This window comes from Colletotrichum fioriniae (genome assembly GCF_027942845.1).
Source record: "Colletotrichum fioriniae strain IMI 355084 chromosome Unknown scaffold_18, whole genome shotgun sequence".
In the NCBI taxonomy this organism is placed as follows: Eukaryota; Fungi; Ascomycota; class Sordariomycetes; order Glomerellales; family Glomerellaceae; genus Colletotrichum; species Colletotrichum fioriniae.
In genome coordinates, this window is record NW_027076854.1 from 892,019 (window position 1) to 915,032 (window position 23,014).

Consider the following 23,014-nt stretch of genomic DNA (forward strand, 5'->3'; position numbering starts at 1 on the left):
TTGTCTGCCTGCCAGTTGAGGTAGGTACTTTGGCTGACCTTGGAACAGGTGCAAAAGCAGCTGCAACCCGCGGCTCGACAGCAGCAGAATACGAAGAATGAGCCAATGGCAAAGCCTCAAAAAGTTTAAGCAGGTTAGCAGAGGTACCGCCTTGTATCGACTGCCCTCAGCACGCGAGATTGCCGGAGCTGCCAAGCGCTTCTGGACTCAGGAGACGCTGTGCCGCAACCTGAAGGTACTTTGCCCTTTTCTCTGGTCTCTCTGTCTCTCTCCTTGTCCTACGGATACTGTTCTCCCGTCCATTTCTGAGGACCTCATAACTGCAATTCAATTCCACAACGTGTCTCCCCGCTCATCTGTCCAGGATCAACAGTCGGGGGCTTCGTGGGAAGCACGCTCTCCCTTCCATCCATCTATCTGTCAGCAAGTCAATCAGAATCCTGGATGCTTGCGGCTTGTGGCCTGCCATCGAATTCAGACTTTAGACTTCAGCATGAAGGAGCGGAAGCCTGAGTAGCCAGCGGGCAATCAGCTGAATGACACAACCGCTCGCCAAGGGACAGGTTATCTCTCGGAGAGCAGAAAAACTTGCAGGCCTACCCCAGTGTTCTCCAGGGTGCCCGGCCGCGTCCCCAAGCACGGAATACCTAACACTAAACAGTGTAGTGTCCTTACGCAGGAGATAGCTCACCATCTTCGCCCCGGCGTTTTTGGTGCATATGGGAGTCTGCAGAATCGCTAACCCGACTGAATTCAGAAAGCACCCAATGTCGAGGACTCGCTCGTCTCCCGAGGCCAAAGAAGCTAGACGTCCTCAAACCAGCCCAGAAGCTTGACAACGAACTACTTCGAATGTTCGACTGCTGTCACTTTGTCAGTTCAACGGCGCTACGCACACTACGTACCCTACGCTCGATGGACGATGGTTTACGGCTCTCTCCCCCGTCGTTCAAGACTTCAGTCCCTCAATTCCTGATGTTATTCCACTGATAGATGGCGCCGATGGCACGCAGCTCCACCCTTGCTTTGCCCAATATCCGATGTTACGGCACCACATACCAACGCAGGTAGCGACTCTCCGTTGCTGGCCTGTGCGAATGCTTGGGCTAGAACCGCTATTCGCATCTCGATTCGTCCAACCCTTATTATTGACCGTGGCACGCCGCACGCACTCACATGGCACGCTCAATTCCTATCATCCGCACCAAGAAAGTTCAAGCTCCTCGTGCAGCTGTACTACTGTATGCTAGGATTCGCGAGAAGCAGAGACGAATCGGCCCAACATGATTCTTCGTCAAAACAACAAGCTAGACTATTCCAGCCAACCCCCTACCACCCCTGAAAAAGTCTTAGAAAAAGCATGGCACGGGAAGACGGCGAGAATCGAGAGATGGATGGAGACTTGACAGAGAGAGGGGAGGGAGAGGCAGGGGTCGCGGTCAATCTCCAACCCGCCACATCCACTATCCCACTCACGCACGCACGCGATTGTCACACCCGAAAGACAGAAAAATGGAGATACTTCTAGCTGTCCAACTCTCCGGCTGCCAATGCACAGCAAACTTTCGAGATTTCGTCTCCAGCGTCCCTCTTTCCCCCTCTCTTTTCGTCTGTTTCGCTCCGCGACTGTCTCCTCACGGGCAGCTGGAGGGACAATGCTTTTCCCCTCCGGTCTTCCCAAGGTCCAGCCCGCGTGCCGGCCAGGGATCAGATGGAGCAACAGTCGTCGTCATCCGGCATCATCACGGTCATAGATGATGGATCCTATCCCCCCCCACAGTTCCGCCGTTGCGTGTGCAACTTGTCAACTCCTTGTCCGGCTTACAAGGTGCGCTTACAGGAGGCAGGAGAACCCAATGGATGCAAAGCTGTTGCTCTTTGAATACTGCCTTGCTGATCGTTCCTACTCCCCGCCCGCCTGGTCAGGCTGTTGGTCGCGTGCACCGCATGTTGTCCACAAGTCCCGGAGGCAACGGCCCAGTTATGCACAGAGCACCATCGAATCATCGATTCGACGGTGATCTGTCACCCTTAAATATAGCAACATGCCAACGTTCATTTTGTGGGAGCTCTCCGTCCTGCGTTCAAGCAAGGAACTGGGCTACTATTGACCACACATCAGGCAGCATGGTGACTGATTGTCAATTATCTACCTATCCTCGTCTGGTAGATGAAGGGCATGAAGCCGGATTTCGCATTCGATATCGTTTACCCATGCAATGGCACTCATTGACCATTGACCACATGATATAAATCAGCAAAACCAGCCCACGCTACAACTCGTATATAAAGAATACGACACCGGGTGTAAAAACGTTACCACATCATAGCACTGGTCATCAATTTATTCCCGTGTTCGCACAGCCAACAGCGCAGGATACGTTGCCACTGGAATATCGGACGAGCATCATTCAATCCGATCAGCGTCAGGCACAGGCTGCCTCCATCTTCACGGGACTGTGCTCTGCCGCAGGATCTCACCTTGACCAAGTTGGTTCATCCGACCATGGCAAGACAGTACCGTGTACAGGATAGACCAGGCCTCGGCTGAGTAAGCTGGTCTCTCCAAAAGGCAGGCGCGCGTCGATCCAAGCGGAAAGCTCTTTTCCCCCCAAAAGCAGTGAAGCACTTCATCGTCCTCCCCGTGCGCCCCCAAGCTCCAGATGACAAAGCACTAAGTAGTGCCAGCCGAGTGGCGGCTCCGGAGCCTCAATTACTGGCGAGCCTCGTCGTTGCCGTGAATGCCAACGACACTGCTACGGACGCAACTGCGACGTATTGCTCCTGTTATCAAGTGAACCACATATCCGATACCCGTATTTCGACTTTTCGTCGACTGGGAAATTTGGCAACTACCTTTTTGAAAGCCAATGGCGTCTGAATGAAGTCTCATTTCATCCGTCATTCTATAAGCTCCCTTTCCACTGCACGGGGATTTGTACGTTCACGACATCATTTGATATCCACCTTGAGCGACTCTCTCTTCACCCAAGGCGGCCGTATAATAGCTCAAGTCACTCGGAAATCATCTGGGAGCCTACGAAATCACTCATCATCGTCAAGGTCGTCACCAGAAAAGATATCACGAACCATGGCGTCCCGCCGCTCAGCTCGACTGAGCGCCCAGACGGATATCAAAATCCCGCCGCCTCCCACCATCACAGCACCTCTGGCAGCCTCCTCGGCACCAAAAGGCCGGAAGAGAAAGGCTCCGGCAGAACCCGCACCTACGGACACGGCCCCGTCCTCAGACCCGGTCACACCGCCGAGGAAACGGGGTGGTTCCAAGGCCGGTCCGGTGACACCCGTCCCGCCTCCGCCAATCACACCCACCCCGAGCGCTGTCGGCCTCATCGCCGAACGCGTCAACGGCACCGTGAAGAAGCCCAAGGCCAAGGCCGTGAGCCGCCTGGCTGACCCAAAACTCACCAATGCCCCCGTCATCTCACCCGAGACGTCGAGGGTCATCGCGTCTCGGTCCGCCGAGGCGGCATCGCCTTCCAAGGCACCGCCGGGTGGGGTTCCAGGAAGAGGAACAGGAGGAACAGGAGGCGGAAGCGCGAAACGAACAACCACGGACAACATCCTCGAGGAAGCGTGCCGCCATCTCATCGAGGTCGACGAGCGCATGAAGCCCCTCATTGAGAAGAACTACTGCCGCGTCTTCTCACCCGAAGGCCTCGCCGAAAAAGTCGACCCCTTTGAGAGTCTCTGCAGCGGCATCATCTCCCAGCAGGTCTCGGGCGCCGCGGCACGATCCATCAAGAACAAGTTCGTCGCCCTCTTCACAACAGACGAAGAGGCCGAAATCAAAACTGAAGCAGCTGAGTCGACCGAGTCCGGGTCCTCTTCCAGCAAGTTCCCCCAGCCGTCAGAGGTAGCTGCTCGCTCGCTCGAGAACCTCCGCACCGCCGGCCTCTCGCAGCGGAAAGCCGAGTACATCAAGGGCCTTGCCGAAAAGTTCGCGTCAGGGGAGCTGAGCGCCCAGATGTTGGCGGAGGCCCCCTACGAAGAGGTACGGGACAAGCTTATCGCCGTCCGCGGCCTGGGCCTGTGGTCGGTTGAGATGTTTGCGTGCTTCGGGCTCAAGAGGATGGACGTATTTTCGCTGGGTGACCTGGGCGTGCAGAGAGGCATGGCGGCCTTTGTCGGGCGGGATGTTGCCAAGCTCAAGGCCAAGGGCGGCGGTAAATGGAAGTACATGTCGGAGAAGGACATGACGGAGATGGCGAGCCCGTTTGCGCCGTATCGTAGTGTGTTCATGTGGTATATGTGGAGGGTCGAGGAGACTGATATAAGCACACTGGAGTAGTAGTCGGGTTACGTACTGCACAGAAAATAGCCTTTTCTCTCTCGGAAGCCATGCCCACTCTTGCGATATTCAGAGTCTCCATCTCGAATATCGCGAAATTGCAGACATCACCAATGAGGCATGTGGGGTGTCCGGGAAGGACACGAAATCCCCGGCGATACGAGATATCGATTCTGCCGCACACCCAGAAGGGCCATCACAGACGAAAATGTAGCCAATCTTCCCCGACGAAAGCTCTCGGCAGTGAAAACGAAATCATCTTCAATCTCTTAGTAATAATCAAGCGGGCTGCGAGACAGATCACGATGGACGCACCCATGTCGTCCCTCAGCCTCTCAAGACCATTTAGTATTACCCCAAAGCCCCAAATCAATCAAGCTTTCAGGCTTGCCAGCCTTGTGCGGCGGTCAGAATTAGACTTGCACTTCCAGGGTTTTGCCTGCCCCCGAGAGGTACGGCGCGCGGACGGTTCCAACGTTCAGCCTCAGAGGGAAAGCGGCGCAGCTGTCCATCTGTGTTTGGAGTTGCGAGGCGTTGCGAGTTGACTGGACGCACCGGCCATGAGTGCCACAAGCAAATGACGAGCCTGCGACGACGACGACAGCGACACCGAGAGCCGACGGGAGGCCAACGGCAGCTTGCAGCTGCCGCGGGCCGTGTTAAGGCAGATCGAAAGCGGTTCGTGGGAGGAACGGGAAAGCTTTTTCCACGCGGATGCTCCGTCTGGGCCATCGTGACTGTGGGATGGGGGTTGAACGTGCGTCAGCCAAGGATGTCGATGTTTGAAGTCTTGTCGCAGGATGAACATGTTGTTACTAAAAGTCCAGAACCTGACCAGCTGAAGAACATCAGGTATTATTCGCGTTACAAGGTGCAGAGTAACACATGATGCTTGTGCTTGTGGCCCTACGACAGAAATCAAGACTCTAGAGCCTAAGACTTTGCGTTGGAAACTGTGAGTGACATTCCAAGGCGATCTACAGAGTAATACCAAGCAGCCGTCTGAGTCCACATGTCTGTCCCAGATTTCCGTTGTGCGGCAGACAGCCACCCGTGACATAGATCAGCCGCGTTGGAAGATCGGTCGTTGCACTCTTTGTGCTTCGAGAGCGCTCTGTTTGGCCAGCGCCGTTCGTGCCGTTGGCGGTTTTCAGAAACGGCAGCCACAGCAGCTGGCAGAACCACTGGAAAAACCTGGAAGTCTTGGGTATCCCCCTGCAAGCCTGAGAGATTGTGAAGCTAGGATGAGCGCGGACAAGCCAGGGGGGACGGGTGTGCCACTAGCGTAGGATGGAACGGGCGAGCAAGCCGTCCGGGAACAAGATGCAGGAAGAGATATCGAAAATGAAGACTGGCATGTGGTAATATGGTGCGTAGCAACGATGCAATCTTGCTGCGTTGCTAGTTCTCTTGTCTATTGCTTGTATCCGTATTGCCATTCCGACCTCCTATTTCTGGTGGACATCTATCGGCTGATCATCAGACTGCATTGAACATAGAGATGGCAAATTTCGGGAGGGCGAGATAGGCATTGATGGTCGGGGTGAAAAGGTAGCAAGAATGCCATCGAGTATTCGTATATCGATTTGTACCTGTGTGCCTGTATATCACTTTGACTCATTGTCTCGGTGCGGCATCGTGGCAGAATACACCTGGGAGGCAGCTTCAGTTCCGACCAGTCGCAGCTGAGTGTGCTGTTGCGGGCCGCTGAAAAACCAGGCGAGAATGGACTGGTGGGAGGCAAATAGTCGTCAGCGCTCAGCCGCCTTCCGCAAGTTCGGGCTCGCTGGTTTTGTAGAACAGTGTTGGCGTGTTCTTGAAAGGGTCTTAGCGTCAGTGTAAGTAGGTGTCGAATGGCTAGCGACGCGAGACGACAGTGGACTGTCGTGCCGTCGCCGTTGATGGTGGTGAGGGCCCATGAAAGATGAGGGTTGTATCGCCGTGGTTGGTTCCGGGTATCGACTCCGTCCCATCCACCGCCGTGCTGCTGCAGCAATACTGCAGATAGGATTAACTATCAGAGCCGATGATTGCAGATGGACCACAGCAAGCCCCCGTATGCCCGCATTTTGCTGCCGTCAGTGTCGAGCCGTCGACGAATGGCGGCGACCAATGACACAGCCAAGCTCTTGTTGGTCGCGTCGCGCTATCTGCACTGCCAACTTCTTGTACGTGGGTTGCAGTCCTGATCGAGGCCGCCATGCAAAATTTGGCCTGAAGGCCTGGTCGACTCGCGAGCCAAGCATGATTTGATATCTGTCTGCGAGTGGCCATCCGTACTCCGTACACTATGATTGAGCCGAAGTTATTAACATGCTTTAAACTTGCTTCTTCCCGACCCTCGTCACAGTTTCTGTCGAGTCCAGGCCATGGCCGTGCCCACAATCATTCGGATGGCCGAGCAACTGCGTCATTGACTGCAGCGGCTCCTGGTGGTATTTGCAGTCCTGAATTGACGGACCTGTAAATCAAAACAGCGTGCCGCTCAGGAAGATGAAACAATTTGTGGATGGATGGTCTACGTAGTCTGCGTCTTTTTTTCCTTCTTGTTCGCGGCGGTCGGTAGTGGCGTGCTAGGTAATGTACCTGGTACAAACTTGGCACCATTTGCGATGGTTTTTCTCTGGGATGGAGGCGATCAACGATGGGGATTCGATGCCAGCTGAGCAAGGCCTCGATGATTCGAGCGGGAGCTTTTGGGCAGCGGGTTGTTGGCGGCACCCATCTGTACCGATACGGACTGGGTGTCGTGGGTGTGTGAACAAAAAAAGGTCGGACCGCAGATTGATTGCCAGAAGAAGCATGGCTCGAGACGGTGGGTGTTGATTGGTGGCGGAAGGAGGGCCCATTGTGGATTGGGAGTCCTTGAGTTGTGACACTTTTGCAAGAGAAAGGAAGTCCCGGCTGGGGCCTCACTGCCAACTGGGCCAACAACTCTCACCAGTGACCACCCACCACCAATCTACTGCTGTGTTGATAGCGCCTGAGGCCAAGGTATCGTCTGCGAGTTCAGGCTTTCCAGCAGGCGTGGTGCAAAGTCTCAGACTCTCGTCAGTGGATACTGGGGCTGGTTCTCGCGTCTGACCTTGGCAGGGCCTTGTGCGGGATAACTGGAGAGTGGGAGAGTCCGTCGGCCATTCCCATGTCCATCCACCTCCAATTTGGAAGGCCTGACCTTACTGCGCAGGGTCAAGTGCAGCAACTTATGTAAGGTACAGACATGATCTGTGGAGGCACTGGGAGGCGAGACGCGGCGAGGCGGATGATCATTCATGACTGCTGTGTGTTGTTGTTTGTTTTGCTCGTGCTTGTTGCTTTTGTGTGGTTGTGCTCACATTGCCAACTACGCAGTAATTATTTGCATAGGCAATAGGTATGCGTAGGTAATAGGCACTCGTTATTGTAGAAATGTGTGCGCTCGTGTCGAGAATGGTCCCAAGACTACACAATAAGTGGAAGGTTTCGCATCGGCTGGCCTAGCGCATTGACTTTTGGACAGAATTTTCGGTCGAGGCGTGACAGAGAGAATGGAGAGTTGGATAGAATCACGTCCTCGGGCAATGAACGAATTGGACGAGGAATGCCTCTGTGCTCGCCTCTGTGCTCGGGAGATTTTGTAGGCGCGAGAGTCTGTTGATTCTTTTTTGACTGCGCATGTGCATGTTCGTCCTGTATATCAGCAGAGACGTCAGCTCTCGCTAGTCAAGTCAGTCGAATTGCCTTTTTAGAGGAGACAGATGTAAGGTTTTCGCTGACTGTTGTCAATTGAGGTGTCTGACTGACGGGAAACTGTGTGTCTGCATAAGGTATGCTGGCGTGTCAAAGTGTGTGAGTGTGTATGTGTATATGGTGATTATTCGCTGTGGCCGTGCCTCTCTGGAAGATGGAGAGAATTGTGTGTATTGTGTGTGTACGGAGAACGTATCTTTTTCGCAAGGAACACCCCCCCTTTCCTGAAGAGGTCCACTTAAACAGTGCAATTTGGTACCCACTCTTCATCTCTGCCCCTTGCCCCTGTACTAGTGCAAAGAGGGAGATGGATTGCTCCAAAGTGGTTCCCGATGGGCGGAGCTAGACCAGAAACCAAGACCTTCAAATCTCGCCAGACCGGTGGAAGCAGGGTTATTTGCAGAAACTTGATGCCATGGCGGCCGGCTTTTGTGTCCATTGCGATTCCATCATCACTCTAATCAGATTATAAGCCATTCAATATTTGCTACGGCCATTTGCTCCATCCTGATGCGTCAAGGAAGAAAAAAGTCTTGATAGCAGATCCCTCATGCAGAGGCTCCAGAGATTTTACCTACCTTGTGGGAGGAAGGAGACTGAGGCCTTGGGGCCGGCAGATAAACTCTGGCGGGAAAAGGGGGCCGGGGGGCGTGTCTGTAGATGGCGAGAGAAAAAAAAAACCCGGACTTTTGTTCCTCAGAACACTGGAGGAAATCCTCCCAGGATTCCTGCCAGAGAAGCAGCCCACTGACTGCTGCAGCCACGACAGATTGAACAGACAGACAAATGATCAGATAGACGTATTACACAGACGCTGCCAACGCCAGTGTGTCTGTCTACAACCTGCCAGCGTCAAACGCAAATGACCTGCAAGTCGCGACACCATATCCATAACAGCGGCAGCTCACGGGGTTTCCGTCGACGCCGTAGCACATTGATGAGCCTCAAGTTCCCAACTGAGTTGAGTAGCTCGGCGTCGTGCCAGCTGAAATACCTACAGGACTTGAGCCCAGTTTGAAGTAGAGCGTCTTCATTGACCAAACCTGAGAGACTAACATGGCAGACTAAATACTTGGTAGCTTCACCAGACACCAACCTACATGCATCACGGCACCGAACCTTCTATGGTGACGATGCCGATGCTGGTGCTGCATGAGTGCTTAACTACAACGTACACCACCATCTTCAGTCTCAATTCTCCCTCTCTCACTCGCTCCCTCGTCAAGCTGGGCAACAGTCTACGCAGTACACTACAGACTACGGATACCTTGGACTGCTGGAGGCGCCGGTCCGTCAGTTCTTGGTCCCAGTTCCAGTCTTGACCACACCCTCGCCGGCCCTGGTCCCTGTCTTGGTTACTTCGTACCCGCAGTGTGCACCACGAATAGCAGCGTGATAATTGCCTTGACCCCCCTTCTTTCGGGCCATTCCTTGCCTCCCTCTGTGCCTCTCTGTTGTTGTACCTATCCATACACATAGTTGTATGTATGAACAGCGGCGGGATACTTTTCTACACACCCCCTTCTCCAAAAAAGAGTGTTTCCCCTTCCAGCCACACCCTCCTGGATCCTGGGTCTGCCTTTCTACCTGACTACGGATACGGATACCTCTATTACCCTTCATAGCGCCAGTCCACGCCAACCAGCGGCACCACTCAAAGTCCAGTCCAGTCCTCCTCCATCCCTCCCTTCCCCCAGATCATTTTCTTCCTCTTCCCTTTCCGTGACAGCTTCATTTCTGTTCGTTTTGACATTCAATTCCCGTCTCTCGTTCACTCCTCTGTACGCAACAAAAGGCTTCTATCTCCTGCCTTCAACAACAAGCTTCCCTTTTCTACATCACCGAGAAAGAGAAGAACAAACAACACGTGGATTCAAGGTACGTTACTGTCGTGGAACGATCCGTAAAACAAGACCCAACACAAGGAAGGAGGCCACGGGCGAGAAGGAAGAGCGGAGAGCGGCTGCCAATGCTCGGCAGGAAATCGCAATCCATTGCTTGCCGCGTCGTGGAATGCCTTCTTGCCTCCTCTTCACTTCCTCCTGCCCCAAAAAACACATTGCCCAATTCCATCTCGTCCCACCAGCCTCTCTTTCTGCCCTACTACACCTCAGTCTCTCCACCGTCGGTTGCCTTGCCCATCGACGACATCTGGGGAAAAAAGGAGTCGCTCGCAGGTTCCTTCAGAAACACACAAGAAACACCAGAGCCCCATATCCAACCAATTCCCTCTGACCCGCAGACGTCAACTTCCTTCACTCCCTTCCCTTCTCTCCCTCTACAACCAACGTCGAGCTTTTTGGAACACCTCTTCAGAGTTACCGACCTGGAGTAGACTCCAATCAATCAACGCCTCCATTATCTTTCCGTTCAAACGACCATCGCGAGCCATCGATTCTTAGCAGATAAACTGACCCCGAAATTCACAGCCTCCAAATCAATCACAATGTACTCCAAGCTCATCACCGCCCTCGCGGCCGTCGGTGCTGGTGTTGCCTCTGGTATGTTTTTGCTCGAAGCCCTCACTCAGGATGTCCTTTCTCTGACCGCAATCCGCTTTCTCCAGCCCAGAGCAGCAACATCTGCTCATCGGCCACCGTTACCGTCACCGATGCCGCCATGGCTACCGCCCTTCCTTGCACTACCTTCACCGGTTCCGTCAAGATCTCCGAGGACATCACCGGCAACATCGATATCAACGGCCCCAAGACCATCAAGGGCGACCTGATCGTTACCAACGTCACTCAGCTTGTTGGCCTTACCTCCTCCACTCTCGCCTCCGTTGAGGGCACCTTCCAGATGCAGGGCCTGACCCTCCTTTCCGACCTGCGCTTCACCTCGCTCGCCACCGTCGGCTCTATCAACTGGGTCACTCTTCCCGCCCTCGGCTCCCTGGTGTTCGGTACCGCCGGTGTCACCAAGGTTAACGACATTCTCATCAGCGACACCTTCCTGAAGAGCTTGGACGGCCTGAACGTCGCCTCTGTCGACTCCCTCCGCATCAACAACAACAACCAGCTTGTTTCTTACAGCAACCAGCTGGCCAACGCCACCAAGACCATCGAGATTAACTCCAACGGCCCCGACCTGGGCATCACCCTCCCCAACCTTATCTGGGCTGGTGAGATCATTATTGCCGATGCCGCCAAGGTCCAGATGGACTCCCTTGAGGTCGTCAACGGCTCCATCAAGTTCGACAAGAACACCTTCACCGAGTTCATCGCCCCCAACTTGACCCAGACCACCGATGGTGATGTCTCCTTCATCAACAACGTCGAGCTCACCAACCTTTCTCTGCCCCTCCTTACCAAGACTGGTGGTGGCCTTACCATCCAGAACAACACCCTTCTCCAGAAGATTGACGGCCTTCCCAAGCTTAAGCAGATTGGTGGTGCTGTTCTCCTCCGTGGCAACTTCACTGAGTAAGTTTTACTGTCTTTCGTAGTTGGTGAGATAAATCTAACATTTTTGTAGGGTCGACCTTCCCGCTCTCGAGGACGTCAAGGGTGCCTTCGACACCCAGTCCACTGGTAACATTGACACCTCTTGCGACGTCTTCAACAAGATGGAGGGCCGCCAGATCCAGGGTGACTACAAGTGCCGCAGCAACAACACCAACGCCAACAAGGACGGTGACAGCAACGGCGGTTCCGCCGGTGGCTCCAGCAACAACAAGGATGGCGCCGCTGGCAGCGTCGCTGTCAACACCGCCATCCTTGGCGCTGCTGTTCTCTTCGGTCTCACTCAGCTGTTGTAAACGACTGTCACTGGAAATACGGGCTCGGATAATGGTGGCGTTCTCCATACATCTTTCACTGTTTGTGCAATTTCTTTACAGCAATCCTGTCTCAACAGCTTGCGAAACCCCTCACGCATTCCCTAGACTGGGAACCTCCTGCGTATAGGAGAACCTCTAGACTTAATACTGGACGATGGGTGGAGATGTAACGGACCCTCGTCGACTTTTTACTCTCTTTTGCGTGACGAACCAAAAGCACCTACAGACCAACGCGTCGCGTCGTTTCTGCCGCATCATTCGGTTCCGACCGTGCCACAAAACATATCCCGCCTAGACGATTTTGGGAAAAGGATTCGGTCGAGCGGCATGTCGAGAGCTTGGATGATGGGTGGTTAAACACGGGCAGTGGCAACGGCAGATACCTGGCGGAGGCGTGAGATTGATGGCGGACAAGAAGGCGATAGGCAACGAAGATAGAGAGGGCTGTAGTGTGTATTGAGGATCCATGATGTGTATACCTTTTTCTACTTTTAACGTTCCACTGTATCTCATTGCCTATAAGTCATGTCTCATGTGAAATTGCTACATGAATCGACGTCATGCCAACCTGCTCGGGGAATGCCGCTTTATGGGTTCTTTGACAGCGAGCTTCCAATTGTTTATACCTTGATCAAGTGTTTGCATCTCATAAGATAGGTACTTATGGCTTCTAATGTTTTACGTCATTGGTAGATACCCTTGTCGAACTTTTCAGTATCGAAGAACTTCGGCACTATAACATTGCCGTTGAATACACGTCCATCCAGTTCATTGACTGCCTATTGATAGTGACTACGTTAGCACATTTCTTGCTGTGTATGTGTGTGGAATGTTGTTTTGGGGTAAAAAAGACTTACACGAAGGGCAGAGACCTGGTCTGTAAACCTGATAAAGACCTGTCTCTTCTCAACGTCGATGTATAGTCGCTCGACTCGACCGTACTGCAAGAAGATCTGGTCAGTATTTGGAAGACGACAAAGACGTTCTCCATCCTTGAATACGCAAAGAGGGCAGGCGTCTCTTTGGGAAAACTTGAAAGCCTTACCTTTTCACCGCACTCCTCCCCAATCTCCTGCCCCAGCCCATTGGCAATCTCGCCCTGCAGGTCCTCCATGTTATCCAGCATGCGCTGCAAGACAATAACCTCGCTCATGGGCCCGCCAAACTTGCCGCCGCCGCCGCCGCCATCGATCTCGTCTTTGCGTTTCCCGCCAATGACTTTGGCGCGGTTCCCCGGCTCAGCCCACCCGCCGCCCTCTGCGTCCGACTTCTTCTTGCGCTTCTCGACCTGTACGCGTAGCGGGTTGACGATGCCGGACTCGTCTGCGCCTAGGCCGGAGCCCTTTGTCCAGCCGTATTTGCTCATGAGGCGTTGGGCGAAGCCGGCTTAGCCTGGGCGGGAGGATCGCGGGGTTGGTTCTCCTGATGCGGGTGGTGGTGCGCTGCTGGCGCCGAGGCCGAGGGCTGGTGGTGGGGAGTCTGGGTCTGAAGGGTCTTCTTCGTCTGCGGGCGGTTGCTTGGTGGAGGATGGGGGTGTAGCGGACGGGGGCGCGGGATATCGTTGCTTCGTCTGTCGCTGCCGGGGAGGAGGGAGGTGGTGCGGACGCGGAAAGGGCTTGACGGCGGGCGTATGCGTCGTCTCCGGTGGCTGCTTCCGGGGGCTCGTGGTTCGGCTGGGGGTGGTGATGTTGGGGGGCAGGGGGACGAATGAGTACTCGGCTGGAGGGGCGAACTGGTCTGAGGAGGGCGTGTAAGTAACATGCCTTCTCTCCGCACAAAAGATGGGGGGAAGACTCACTCATCGCCGGCCGGCGCTCCGTCTCTTCGTCGCTATCATCGCTCAGACTCTTGCGTCTCCGGTGTCGGTAGAGCAGCCTCTTCCACTCCTGCACCTCGTGGATCCGCTCATCGCTGCGCAGGTACTCCTCGACGTTGGTGGGCTTCGTCGGGTCGTAGATGTCGTCCCAATTGGTCTCGGCGGGCTGGTCGTTGTTGCCCTTCTTCTTCTTCTTCCTGCGGCCGCCGCGCTGATGGCCTCCGCCTCCGGCACCGGCGCCTGCGTTGGCGCTGTAGCGCCATTCGTCTTCCTCTGTCACGGCCCAGTCGGCGAGGGTGCTCTTTGGCGGCGGTGGTTGCTGGGCGGCTGTCGTCGAGGATGTTGGCGCGGAAGAAGCTGCTGTAGAGGCGGCGATGGCTGATACGTTCGCGCTCGGTATCGTCTTGGGGAAGGTTGACTTTGGTTTCGCTGTCTTTGCTTGTGGTCTGCGTATGGGCTGAAAGCGGAGGGCTGCGGGAGGGAGGTAAGTTTCTGGTGAACCTCAAAAAACAGTTGTTTAAAGGAGAGCGGCAGTAATACATGGGTCTATGGGCTTCTTCGCAGCTGTCCCATCCTTCGGGTCGGCGACCGTACCGTCTTGGTTGTAGCGGACGGGAGCGCTCGAGATCGTGGCCGAGGGGTCAGCGACTGGGTCGAGGAGGTTTGCGTAGAGTGACAGGCCTCCTCGCGCGGGCGGAGGTGGAGGTGGCGGCGCGGCCATTGAGCTTGCTTTCGGCGCGATGTGGTAATTTTGAAGGATTTGAGCGGTGGTCTGTCCACGTGTCGAAGGATCTCGGTGGTATTTTGCGTGGTGGACGCGTATCAGTAGCGAGGGTTGAATTTGTCGCAAAAGAGACGACAAGATACGTTCAGCCTGGTTCGCAAGGCGAAGTCGAAGCTACTGGGAAGCTTGCCCGATTGATCCACTCGTGGGGTGCGAGCCTCGAATGTCAGTCAATCTGCGGACGGTACCTTAAAGTGCCAGGTGCCTGACGTAAAGAACGGATACGAATAAATGGGCTTACCTAAGGCAATCAGCCAAACCCACCGGTTCGCTGCCGTTCTTCCGCCAGTAAAGCGGAGCCCGGCCGCCTGGGTTTCAGCGCATCGAAGACTGCTGGGCCACTGAAAACCCCACCCTGCGCGTTCCGGCACAGCGCCCAGCCCGCCGCGCAAGCGCACTTCCATGTTTCTTCGGGGGTCTTCGTGGGGGACGAGCCACCGGTTGATCTGGGAAGGGCGGGTATTACAGTGGTTCAGTCAACTTCAGTGGGCAAATGTGGCAGTGGGCTAAGAAAAAGCCGACCGGGGTGATCCGGCTTGTCCCAGGCTGGGCTGGTCCCGAGCACATCATCGTCCTAGTCAGGTTTCCCTATCAGTCGACCATTGTGCCTCAACTTTGTTTACCAACGTAGACTTGTATTTTACCTCTATCTCAAGGTTGTTACCGTTGAACGGCAAACTCACATAAGCTCTTTGAATATCCTAATTGTCTGCCCCAGACCAATCATCCGGGTTATATCCTTGTCTAGACGAGTTCATCTGATCGTCCACCACCTTGCCTCACTTTACTCCAAAAGCTTCTCCGAATTCGCTGGTGGTTGCAACTCTTCAACTGCCGTCCGGTCAGGCACAATCACACCCTATCATCCAATAGAGTGAGAGATAAAACTCATACGTCAAGTGCGCAAAGATGGCATTGACTCTGCAAACCGCCATCAACGGCCCGGCCAACTCCACGGCCGTCATTGTGCCATCCAAGCCCAATGCTCTCACTGCCACCTACGGCGACCTGGTGAGGGAGACCTCGGCTTTCCAGCAGAAGCTGGCCGCCATCGGCATCACAAAGGCCTCCCCCGTTTCCATCGCGACTGTCAACTCATATGAGTTCATCGTCTCCTTCCTGGCCGCCTCGTGGCAGCGTGGCATCGCCGCCCCTCTGAACCCGGCCTACAAGCAGGACGAGTTTGAGTTCTACATTGAGGACGTCAAGTCTGCCATCGTGCTTGTTCCCAAGGGTGCCTATGCCGCCGGTGCACCTGCCGTCAAGGCCGCTAAGAAGTTCAACGCCGCCGTCGCTGAGACGTATTGGGATGAGACCAAGAAGGAGGTCGCGCTCGATGTCAAGGATCTGGGACAGCTCAAGGGCAAGGCACCTGAGAAGGTGTTGAAGGCTGAGGCCGACGACGTTGCCCTGGTTCTGCACACCAGCGGCACCACCTCCAGACCCAAAGTTGTAAGTCAGAGTTGGTCTACTGAGATTCAAAGAGTAGGGAAAGCTAATGTCATATGTAGGTCCCTCTTACACACCGCAATCTGACCAGAACGATGAGTAAGTCGAAACCTCGCAAGAGATGAACTGAGATGACAGGCTAACACCAATGATAGAGAACATCCAGAACACATACCAGCTGACAAGCGAGGACCGCACCATGCTGGTCATGCCCCTCTTCCACGTCCATGGCCTTCTCTGCGGTCTCCTCGCACCTCTAGCCTGCGGCGGCTCCATGGTCGTCCCGAACAAGTTCTCGGCCACCGAGTTCTGGGGAGACTTCATCACCCATAAGGCCAACTGGTACACCGCCGTGCCCACCATTCACCAGATCCTCCTCAAGAACCCGACGCCCAGCCCGCTGCCCGCCATTCGCTTCATCCGCTCCTGCTCTTCCCCTCTGTCGCCCACCGTCTTCCACCAGCTCGAGGAGACCTACAAGGCGCCCGTCCTCGAGGCCTACGCCATGACCGAGGCCGCCCACCAAATGACCTCCAACCCCTCCCGCCCGCGAAGCGCAAGCCCGGCACCGTCGGCCTCGGCCAGGGCGTCGACGTGCGCATCCTCAACGACGCTGGTGACGAGCTCGCTCAGGGTCAAGAGGGCGAGATTTGCATCCGTGGCGAGAACGTCACCAAGGGATACCTCAACAACGACGCTGCCAACGCCTCGTCGTACACCAAGGGCGGCTTCTTCCGCACGGGCGACCAGGGCAAGAAGGACGAGGACGGCTACATTGTCATCACGGGCCGTATCAAGGAGCTCATCAACAAGGGCGGCGAAAAGATTAGCCCAATTGAGCTCGACAACGTCTTGACCCGCCACCCTGCCGTCTCCGAGGCCGTCAGCTTCGCTATCCCCGATGACATGTACGGCCAGGATATTGGCGTTGCCGTCGTTCTCAAGCCGGGACAGCAGCTCAAGGGCGAGGAGCTGAAGGGCTGGGTGCAGGAGAAGCTGGCCAAGTTCAAGGTTCCCAAGAAGGTGAGTCGACAAACTCTCATAAGATCATCTAGAAACATCGACTAACAAAAGTCCCAGATTTACTTCACCGAGACGATGCCTAAGACAGCCACGGGCAAGATCCAGCGCCGCATCGTCGCCGAGAAGATGCAGCAGCAAGAGGCCCCCAAGGCCAAGTTGTAGACCAGCCGATGGGTAGACCATAGAGGTTCAGCCATGCTCATGGCGAACTTAGACCGTTGTAAGACAGTAGAAAGGGGTATTCTCGTAGATTTCACATACATCTGGCGTGAAAGACAATGTAGAGAGAGATGAGAGATCTTGTGTGTTTTTTGTTTTTTTTAGATACCTAGAAAGAAAGATAGAATAGAGGGATTTCCAATATCTATAAGAACGCCCGCCGCATACACACGTAACGTCATAACCATAATACCTGACCAGTTCTTCATGAACCTCGTCAGGCAGCGCCGCACATTCATGGGGCCTTCATCTCGCCAACCATGAACATGAACCCTTCCCAGGCGTAAAACCCAGGGAATCCTCCTATCCCAAGTAACTTGAGCGCGAAAGGAGAAAACAGAACAAACCATCTCCCTTAGTCGTAGTGACCCCCCTCATCCAACTCATCGTCAAGATCAGGATCCTCACCCTCATCAGAATCATAAAGCTTCTTTGGCTGCTGATCCCCTTCTTGCTTCTGCTGCGGCGACGCAGACGTAGACTTCGGTACGATACTCTTTGGCGTCACGGCATGCAACTCAACCCAGCACGAGTTCCCCTCGGGACCGTTCCATCGTACAGGGTCCCTCTCACCGGCACCGTCCGCCGGGACGGGCTCCGGCAGACCGTCCCCCTGGTGCAGCGCGTACTCCCTCGATATCCTCCTCACCTCGGCATTCGCGTCCGCCAGCGCGGCGAAGGCGCCCATGACGGTCGTGGTGGCTGTGAAGTCACCGTCGGCGCCGCCGTCGCTGTAGAGGACGAGGGCTATGGTGTGGGGGAATTCGCGGCGTGAGGGGGGCAGGGCTGCGACTGAAGAGGATGAGGATGCCGTGGGAGGAGGAAGGCGTTTTGCGGGTGGTGGTGTGGTTTGCACTGCGCTTGTTGCCGAGGCGTTGCGCTTGTGCGCTGATGTGTCTTCGGCAGAGGACATCCTGACTGTCATTTGCTTTTGGGCGGTGTGTGAGGTTGGGTTTGATCTGTGGTGGGATGCAAGGTTGGTGTGTAGCTTTATTGCTGAGAGTTCGGAGGTTAAGTTGCTGGTACAAGGTAGTGTGATGTGTAAAGTGAGGTGAGATAAGGTAAGTAGTTGTGAGACCTCTATCGGTGAGATGGTCAATGGCTTGCAGATGGGTGATGCAAGGGATGGGAATGTCAAGCTTATTTGATCGTGAGTTGTGTAAAAGTTGTGTAGTTACAGATCGTAGGAAACACATTCAGGTTCTCTCCCAGTGCCCTTCCCAATCCTCTTTTATATCAAAACTGGAATCCCGTCTCACGCGATATGTGGATGAGTGATTATATGACTGATCCCAAGTGTCACTAACAAAGATACGGGAACTCGGTGGAGACCGCGCGCCCGCTCACCCAGCTCCAACTCTGCCCGTTTCGCCGTTTCGCTCTTCACCTCGGAGCTGTGCAAGCCCGCACTGCCCATTGAGTCAAGGTAAGGTAAGGTACGAAGTGCGACAGGTCCTGGTGGTAGTCTCAGCAATTTGCTCGGCACTGGCCTGACATGGATCGATACAATTGCCTCGGTGGAGCGGGAAATGCATCACAAGACGGCGGGGGGTTGGTCGGGATGGGATCTTGGAAAAAAAATAAGTCTCGGCTGGTCCGATGACCGGCGCAGGTCCCCATCGAGCTGCTCGCGCCGCCCGGGGGGAGCAGAGAGGCTGAGAAGCTGCCCTGTGATGACATACTACCTTACCTAGGTAGGTATCTGAACCCAGACCAACAAACTGGGACCTTGCTCCCAGCTTCGGGGTTGAGCTCGAATGCGCGAAGTGCGCGAACCCGGCGTGAACCGACTGTAGCCAGCTGTGTGCCCCGCTGCGGGCGGGATTTCTCCCAGCGCCCCAGCGGTGTTGAGGACGGAGGGTCAGGAGGGGGCCTTGAATTCCGGAGCATTTAATTCTTTCTCAATTGGCATTCGGGAGGAGGAAGAGGGGCTCGGGAGCTGGGCCGAGGGGATGACGGGAATTTCGCCATTTTCGGGGGTAGGGGATAAAGATTCATTGGGGTTAAAAGCTGGAGCCGATGCCCCGATGGTACCGGGGATTTGGGGAATAGGGTGACTCAACAACACCGACGAGGTTTCAACACCTTTTTGCTCACTCACTCTGTACCTGTCCTGAATGTTTGATGGGTGCCATGTCAGTCACGCACTTGCCTTTCGAATTGTGTCCGACCTAGGTATTCTCGACCAGCAGTCGCTGGGCTGGGCTACCACCCGAATACCAGCTTGCATTCCCGCCTGTGAACCCAATTGTCAATCGAAACATGGCAAGCTACCGACGCTATCTTGAGCTTCAAAGTCAACGGTGATGGGTACGAATCTAAAGAGTCTGGTACATTAGTAATGGAAAAGTCAACATCCACTACACGCGAGCTCTCTAGAGATCACGGACCTCATGTCGAGATCTGGGACAGTGCCATCCTATCCATGGCCCTTCAAGAGAAGCCAACAAAGCCTGGACATTCTCAAACGACACCCATAGTTAGCAACAGGATCATGCGGTCTCGATAGACTCCCGGGGTAGCCTCTAAATCTGACCATGGCCATTCCACGATTTACATGGCTATTGGCGAACTGCAAGGTCTGATGTAAATTGAGAGCCCCCGTAGGTCGGGAGCAGCTTCTGAACACCGCACTGTCGTTATCTGAGATGCCATCCGATCTCTGGCAGAAAGGGGGCTCCGAGCTCAGGTTCCAAATGTGGAAAGAAATCATGTCATTGGTCCATAATTGAGTACACTTGAGTTTGCCTCGTCCCATTTAACCATTTCCCATTAAACTGCGTCCATCACAGTTTCACTGGCCAAGAGAATCACACAAAGACCGACATGATACAAATCGCTAGTCCGTTTACGCCAAACAAAACAGGTCTCTTCCTCATCCTCATCAAGCCTCGGCCTGCTCCTCAGCAGCGACTCTGAGCTCATAGTTGAGCTCAAAACATTCAGCAAGAAGCTCGGTGACACTGCCCTGCCCTTCTGGGATATCGTCGTTGATCATGAATTTGCCATCTTGACGCATGTTGTCGATCGAGTGCAGCTGCAAGCAGTTTTGTTAGTCTGGCTCAACTCGTTGATGAAGCACAGCATACCTTCATGCTGTAAGGGTACAGCTCCCTCACAGACTGAACACCACCGCTATTCTTGACCTCGATGAGACATCGCTTGAGCGTTTGGAGCTGGTTGTAGATCGGCAGCAAGGCTTCCGAAACAGGCTCTGACGAGATCATCAACGAGTAGATGTAGGCGTAGCTTCTTCTGATGAGATAGAGCATTGTCTGTCATTGGTGTCAGTGGAGCTCTGTCAAAACATGGGTTCATCTGACTTACACGCTGAACGTAGAGCTCTGCAGGCTTGCCTTCGTCATCCACCCAGTTGCCTTCGACTCTGCTCTCGTCGATCTTGTCCAGCTGTCTCTGGAAATCAAAGAGATCCGCTTCACGAAGGGACCATGCTTGCGTGATCGAGAGTTTCTCCAGTTCGTTGCGAATGCGGAACAAGATGTCATACGTTGGCTTGAAAAGAGTCAGGGAATCACTCCTTTCCTGAGTAAAGTTAGCGACGTTTTCATGGGCGATGGCGTATCCTGTACCTCTGAAGAACGAAGTCAGACCACAGCAGGCATTTTTCCAGCAAAGCGGTCACCTCATCAAATCCGCCCGGTGTCTTCCCGTCCGCAGTCAACAGCTTGCCCTCCTGTCTCTTCTCCTCGATCTCCCGCAATTGAGCTTGCAGCTTCTGGACTTCTGATGGCGAGAACTGTAACACTGTCAGCTATGTCGCGGCGCATTCCTCTCGACGCTGACCATACCTTCTGGCTCGCCCGGAATGCTCGGCAGCCTCCTCATCGGCCTCCTCGACCGCACGCTCGACCGCCCGGGCGCGCCTCTCAGCTGGGCCGTCCTATTCGTCACTGGGCATGGCCATCCTGGGGCGGCGTGCCGGTCCAGCGGTGGCAGGACGCGCGGCAGGCCCGGGGCCCACGTGCAGGACGTCGACTACGCACAGGGCGTGCCGGGTAGCGCGGACGGCGCGGACGGCGGCACAACGACGTCGACCGCCGGACCCATGGTGCTGTATGTGTTATACGGGGCCTACGATTCGCTGTGGCGAGTCGTATTGCTGCTGGCTCGTGGGCGCGCAGTCCAGCTCGACGGGGCGGGCGGCGGTGCTGGTCGGCGCGTACAAGGCGTTCAGGCGGCGGGTGGGGCCATGGCGTGGCGGATCAACGCGCAACGGTCGAGCGCTATGGCGCAGCTTGCGATGGATTGGGGGTTGAGCATGGGGGCTCTGGTATTCGCCTTGCCTACCGTGTTGGCGGTGACGAAAGAGGACTGGTGCTCTGAAGGGGAGGCTGGCGTGGGAGGGGTTGATGAGGAGGAAGCAGAGAGGACCCAGGAAAGAAGGTAGAGGACTGTAATGGCGTAATTGTTGGCAGGAAGGGAAAATGTTCCATAGTTGCCGCGTGTGAGTTTTCTTGGTTGTTGCTCTTTAAGTGGCGCGATGTCTTGAAGTGGGTGGTGGGAATGAAAGATTTATCTAGAGAATAAATTATAATTAATTACTAAAGCCTTATTTATTTTATAATTTGCATAAATATAGCTTTAAATAAGTTATTTATAATTATAATATTATTTACTTAGTGTTATAGCCTCAACTTTTATTAAAATATTTATTATAACTGGCTAATTATAATATTATAATATTACAGGGATTATTTAAGAAAAATAAAAATTTCGTTTATATATATTATATAAAAGTTATCTAAGTACTTTATTAGCTTTCGTTATTTATATATATAATACGTAGCTAGCTATTATAGAGGCTAAATAGTAATACTTTATATTTATATACCCCGTAATAAGTATCGGAATATTATAAGGTCCTTTAAAATAGGGTTAAAATAAATAAAATAAAAAGCTTATTTAATATTAAGTTTAGTAAAGACCTTAGCTTAGCTTAGTCTATAATAACGTTTTATTAATTAAAAATAGAAAATATTAGTCTTTTTTATAATTCTATTTAGTTTTTTAAAATTAATATAGAACTATAAGCTAACGTACTTATGTAGCGAGTTACCTATTATAGAAATAAGTTGCTTATTTTTAAATACCCTCTTACTATTTATATAAGTTAATTAAGCTATATTATATAAAATTAATTAAGAACTACTTATTGAACCTCTTTTTAAAGGTCTCCTAAACTACTTAATATATTTCAACTTTGCGGATACTCGCACTCTCACCTGGCTGCGCCCAAAACGTCCTTAACCTCCCGATTATCGACCTCGTCTGCCCACATCACTGATATATGCGGTACTTTCATACACTCTCGGGTCCCAGCTCAATCAGGCGAATGGGTGGGATGTCCTCACTTCCCAGTTTCGCGAATCGCTGGGACCTGGGTTCCCAGGGTGCCACGCCAGTGAACGATACTGCCCTGTTCCTTTTAAGATGGCTTTTTTGCACTCTGCAATGGACAGAATCACCTAGGATGAAGAACATGTCAGAATCTATTAAATCTAAAAACTTCTTAATATACTAATTAAGTTTAATCCTAGAACTATTACGGCTAGCTAGTTATGATAAGTATATTAATAAAAGTTAAGGCTACGAATATAAGTAAATATTATAATTATAATAGCTTCCCTAAAACTTTATTTATAAATCATAAATAAAGTTTTAATAATTAGTATAGTTTTATTAAAAAGATTTTTAAATAAAAATAATTAAAAGTAATTATTAGATTTAATATTAAGATAATTATTAAAAAAAGTTATAAAGTCCGTTCTCAAGCCCGGCTTAAGTATATTTTATATTTAAATCTTATTTTTAAATATATTTTTTTATAATATTTTATTTTATTTATTAATAATTCTTATTTAGAGTAATTAGGCGGAGTGCTCC

General features: G+C 53.1%; 5 protein-coding genes across 5 annotated transcripts; 3 read left to right on the forward strand and 2 right to left on the reverse strand.

The window, feature by feature from the left end:
* Nucleotides 1-3,091: 3,091 nt before the first annotated feature.
* MAG1 (3-methyladenine DNA glycosylase) lies at nt 3,092-4,312 on the forward strand (the record flags this gene model as incomplete). Its single annotated transcript, XM_053198248.2, has 1 exon — nt 3,092-4,312. One exon carries the CDS (start codon nt 3,092-3,094, stop codon nt 4,310-4,312), a length of 1,221 nt encoding a protein of 406 aa, XP_053044296.1.
* Nucleotides 4,313-10,487: 6,175 nt separating this feature from the next.
* ecm33 (cell wall protein Ecm33) lies at nt 10,488-11,798 on the forward strand (the record flags this gene model as incomplete). Its single annotated transcript, XM_053198247.2, has 3 exons — nt 10,488-10,542; nt 10,608-11,463; nt 11,516-11,798. 3 exons carry the CDS (start codon nt 10,488-10,490, stop codon nt 11,796-11,798), a joined length of 1,194 nt encoding a protein of 397 aa, XP_053044295.1.
* An 874-nt stretch (nt 11,799-12,672) lies between these two features.
* On the reverse strand, nt 12,673-13,621 carry N0V96_011741 (uncharacterized protein; the record flags this gene model as incomplete). The annotated part of the gene is made up of 2 exons (XM_065759374.1): nt 12,673-13,205; nt 13,618-13,621. The coding sequence occupies 2 exons, from the start codon at nt 13,619-13,621 to the stop codon at nt 12,673-12,675; spliced, it is 537 nt and encodes a 178-aa protein (XP_065612096.1).
* A 1,707-nt stretch (nt 13,622-15,328) lies between these two features.
* N0V96_011742 (uncharacterized protein) lies at nt 15,329-17,053 on the forward strand (the record flags this gene model as incomplete). Its single annotated transcript, XM_065759375.1, is given in 5 exon segments — nt 15,329-15,871; nt 15,931-15,967; nt 16,024-16,484; nt 16,502-16,891; nt 16,949-17,053. 5 exon segments carry the CDS (start codon nt 15,329-15,331, stop codon nt 17,051-17,053), a joined length of 1,536 nt encoding a protein of 511 aa, XP_065612097.1.
* A 412-nt stretch (nt 17,054-17,465) lies between these two features.
* On the reverse strand, nt 17,466-18,023 carry N0V96_011743 (uncharacterized protein; the record flags this gene model as incomplete). The annotated part of the gene is made up of 1 exon (XM_053198244.2): nt 17,466-18,023. The coding sequence occupies one exon, from the start codon at nt 18,021-18,023 to the stop codon at nt 17,466-17,468; it is 558 nt and encodes a 185-aa protein (XP_053044292.2).
* Between the last annotated feature and the right edge of the window lie 4,991 nt (nt 18,024-23,014).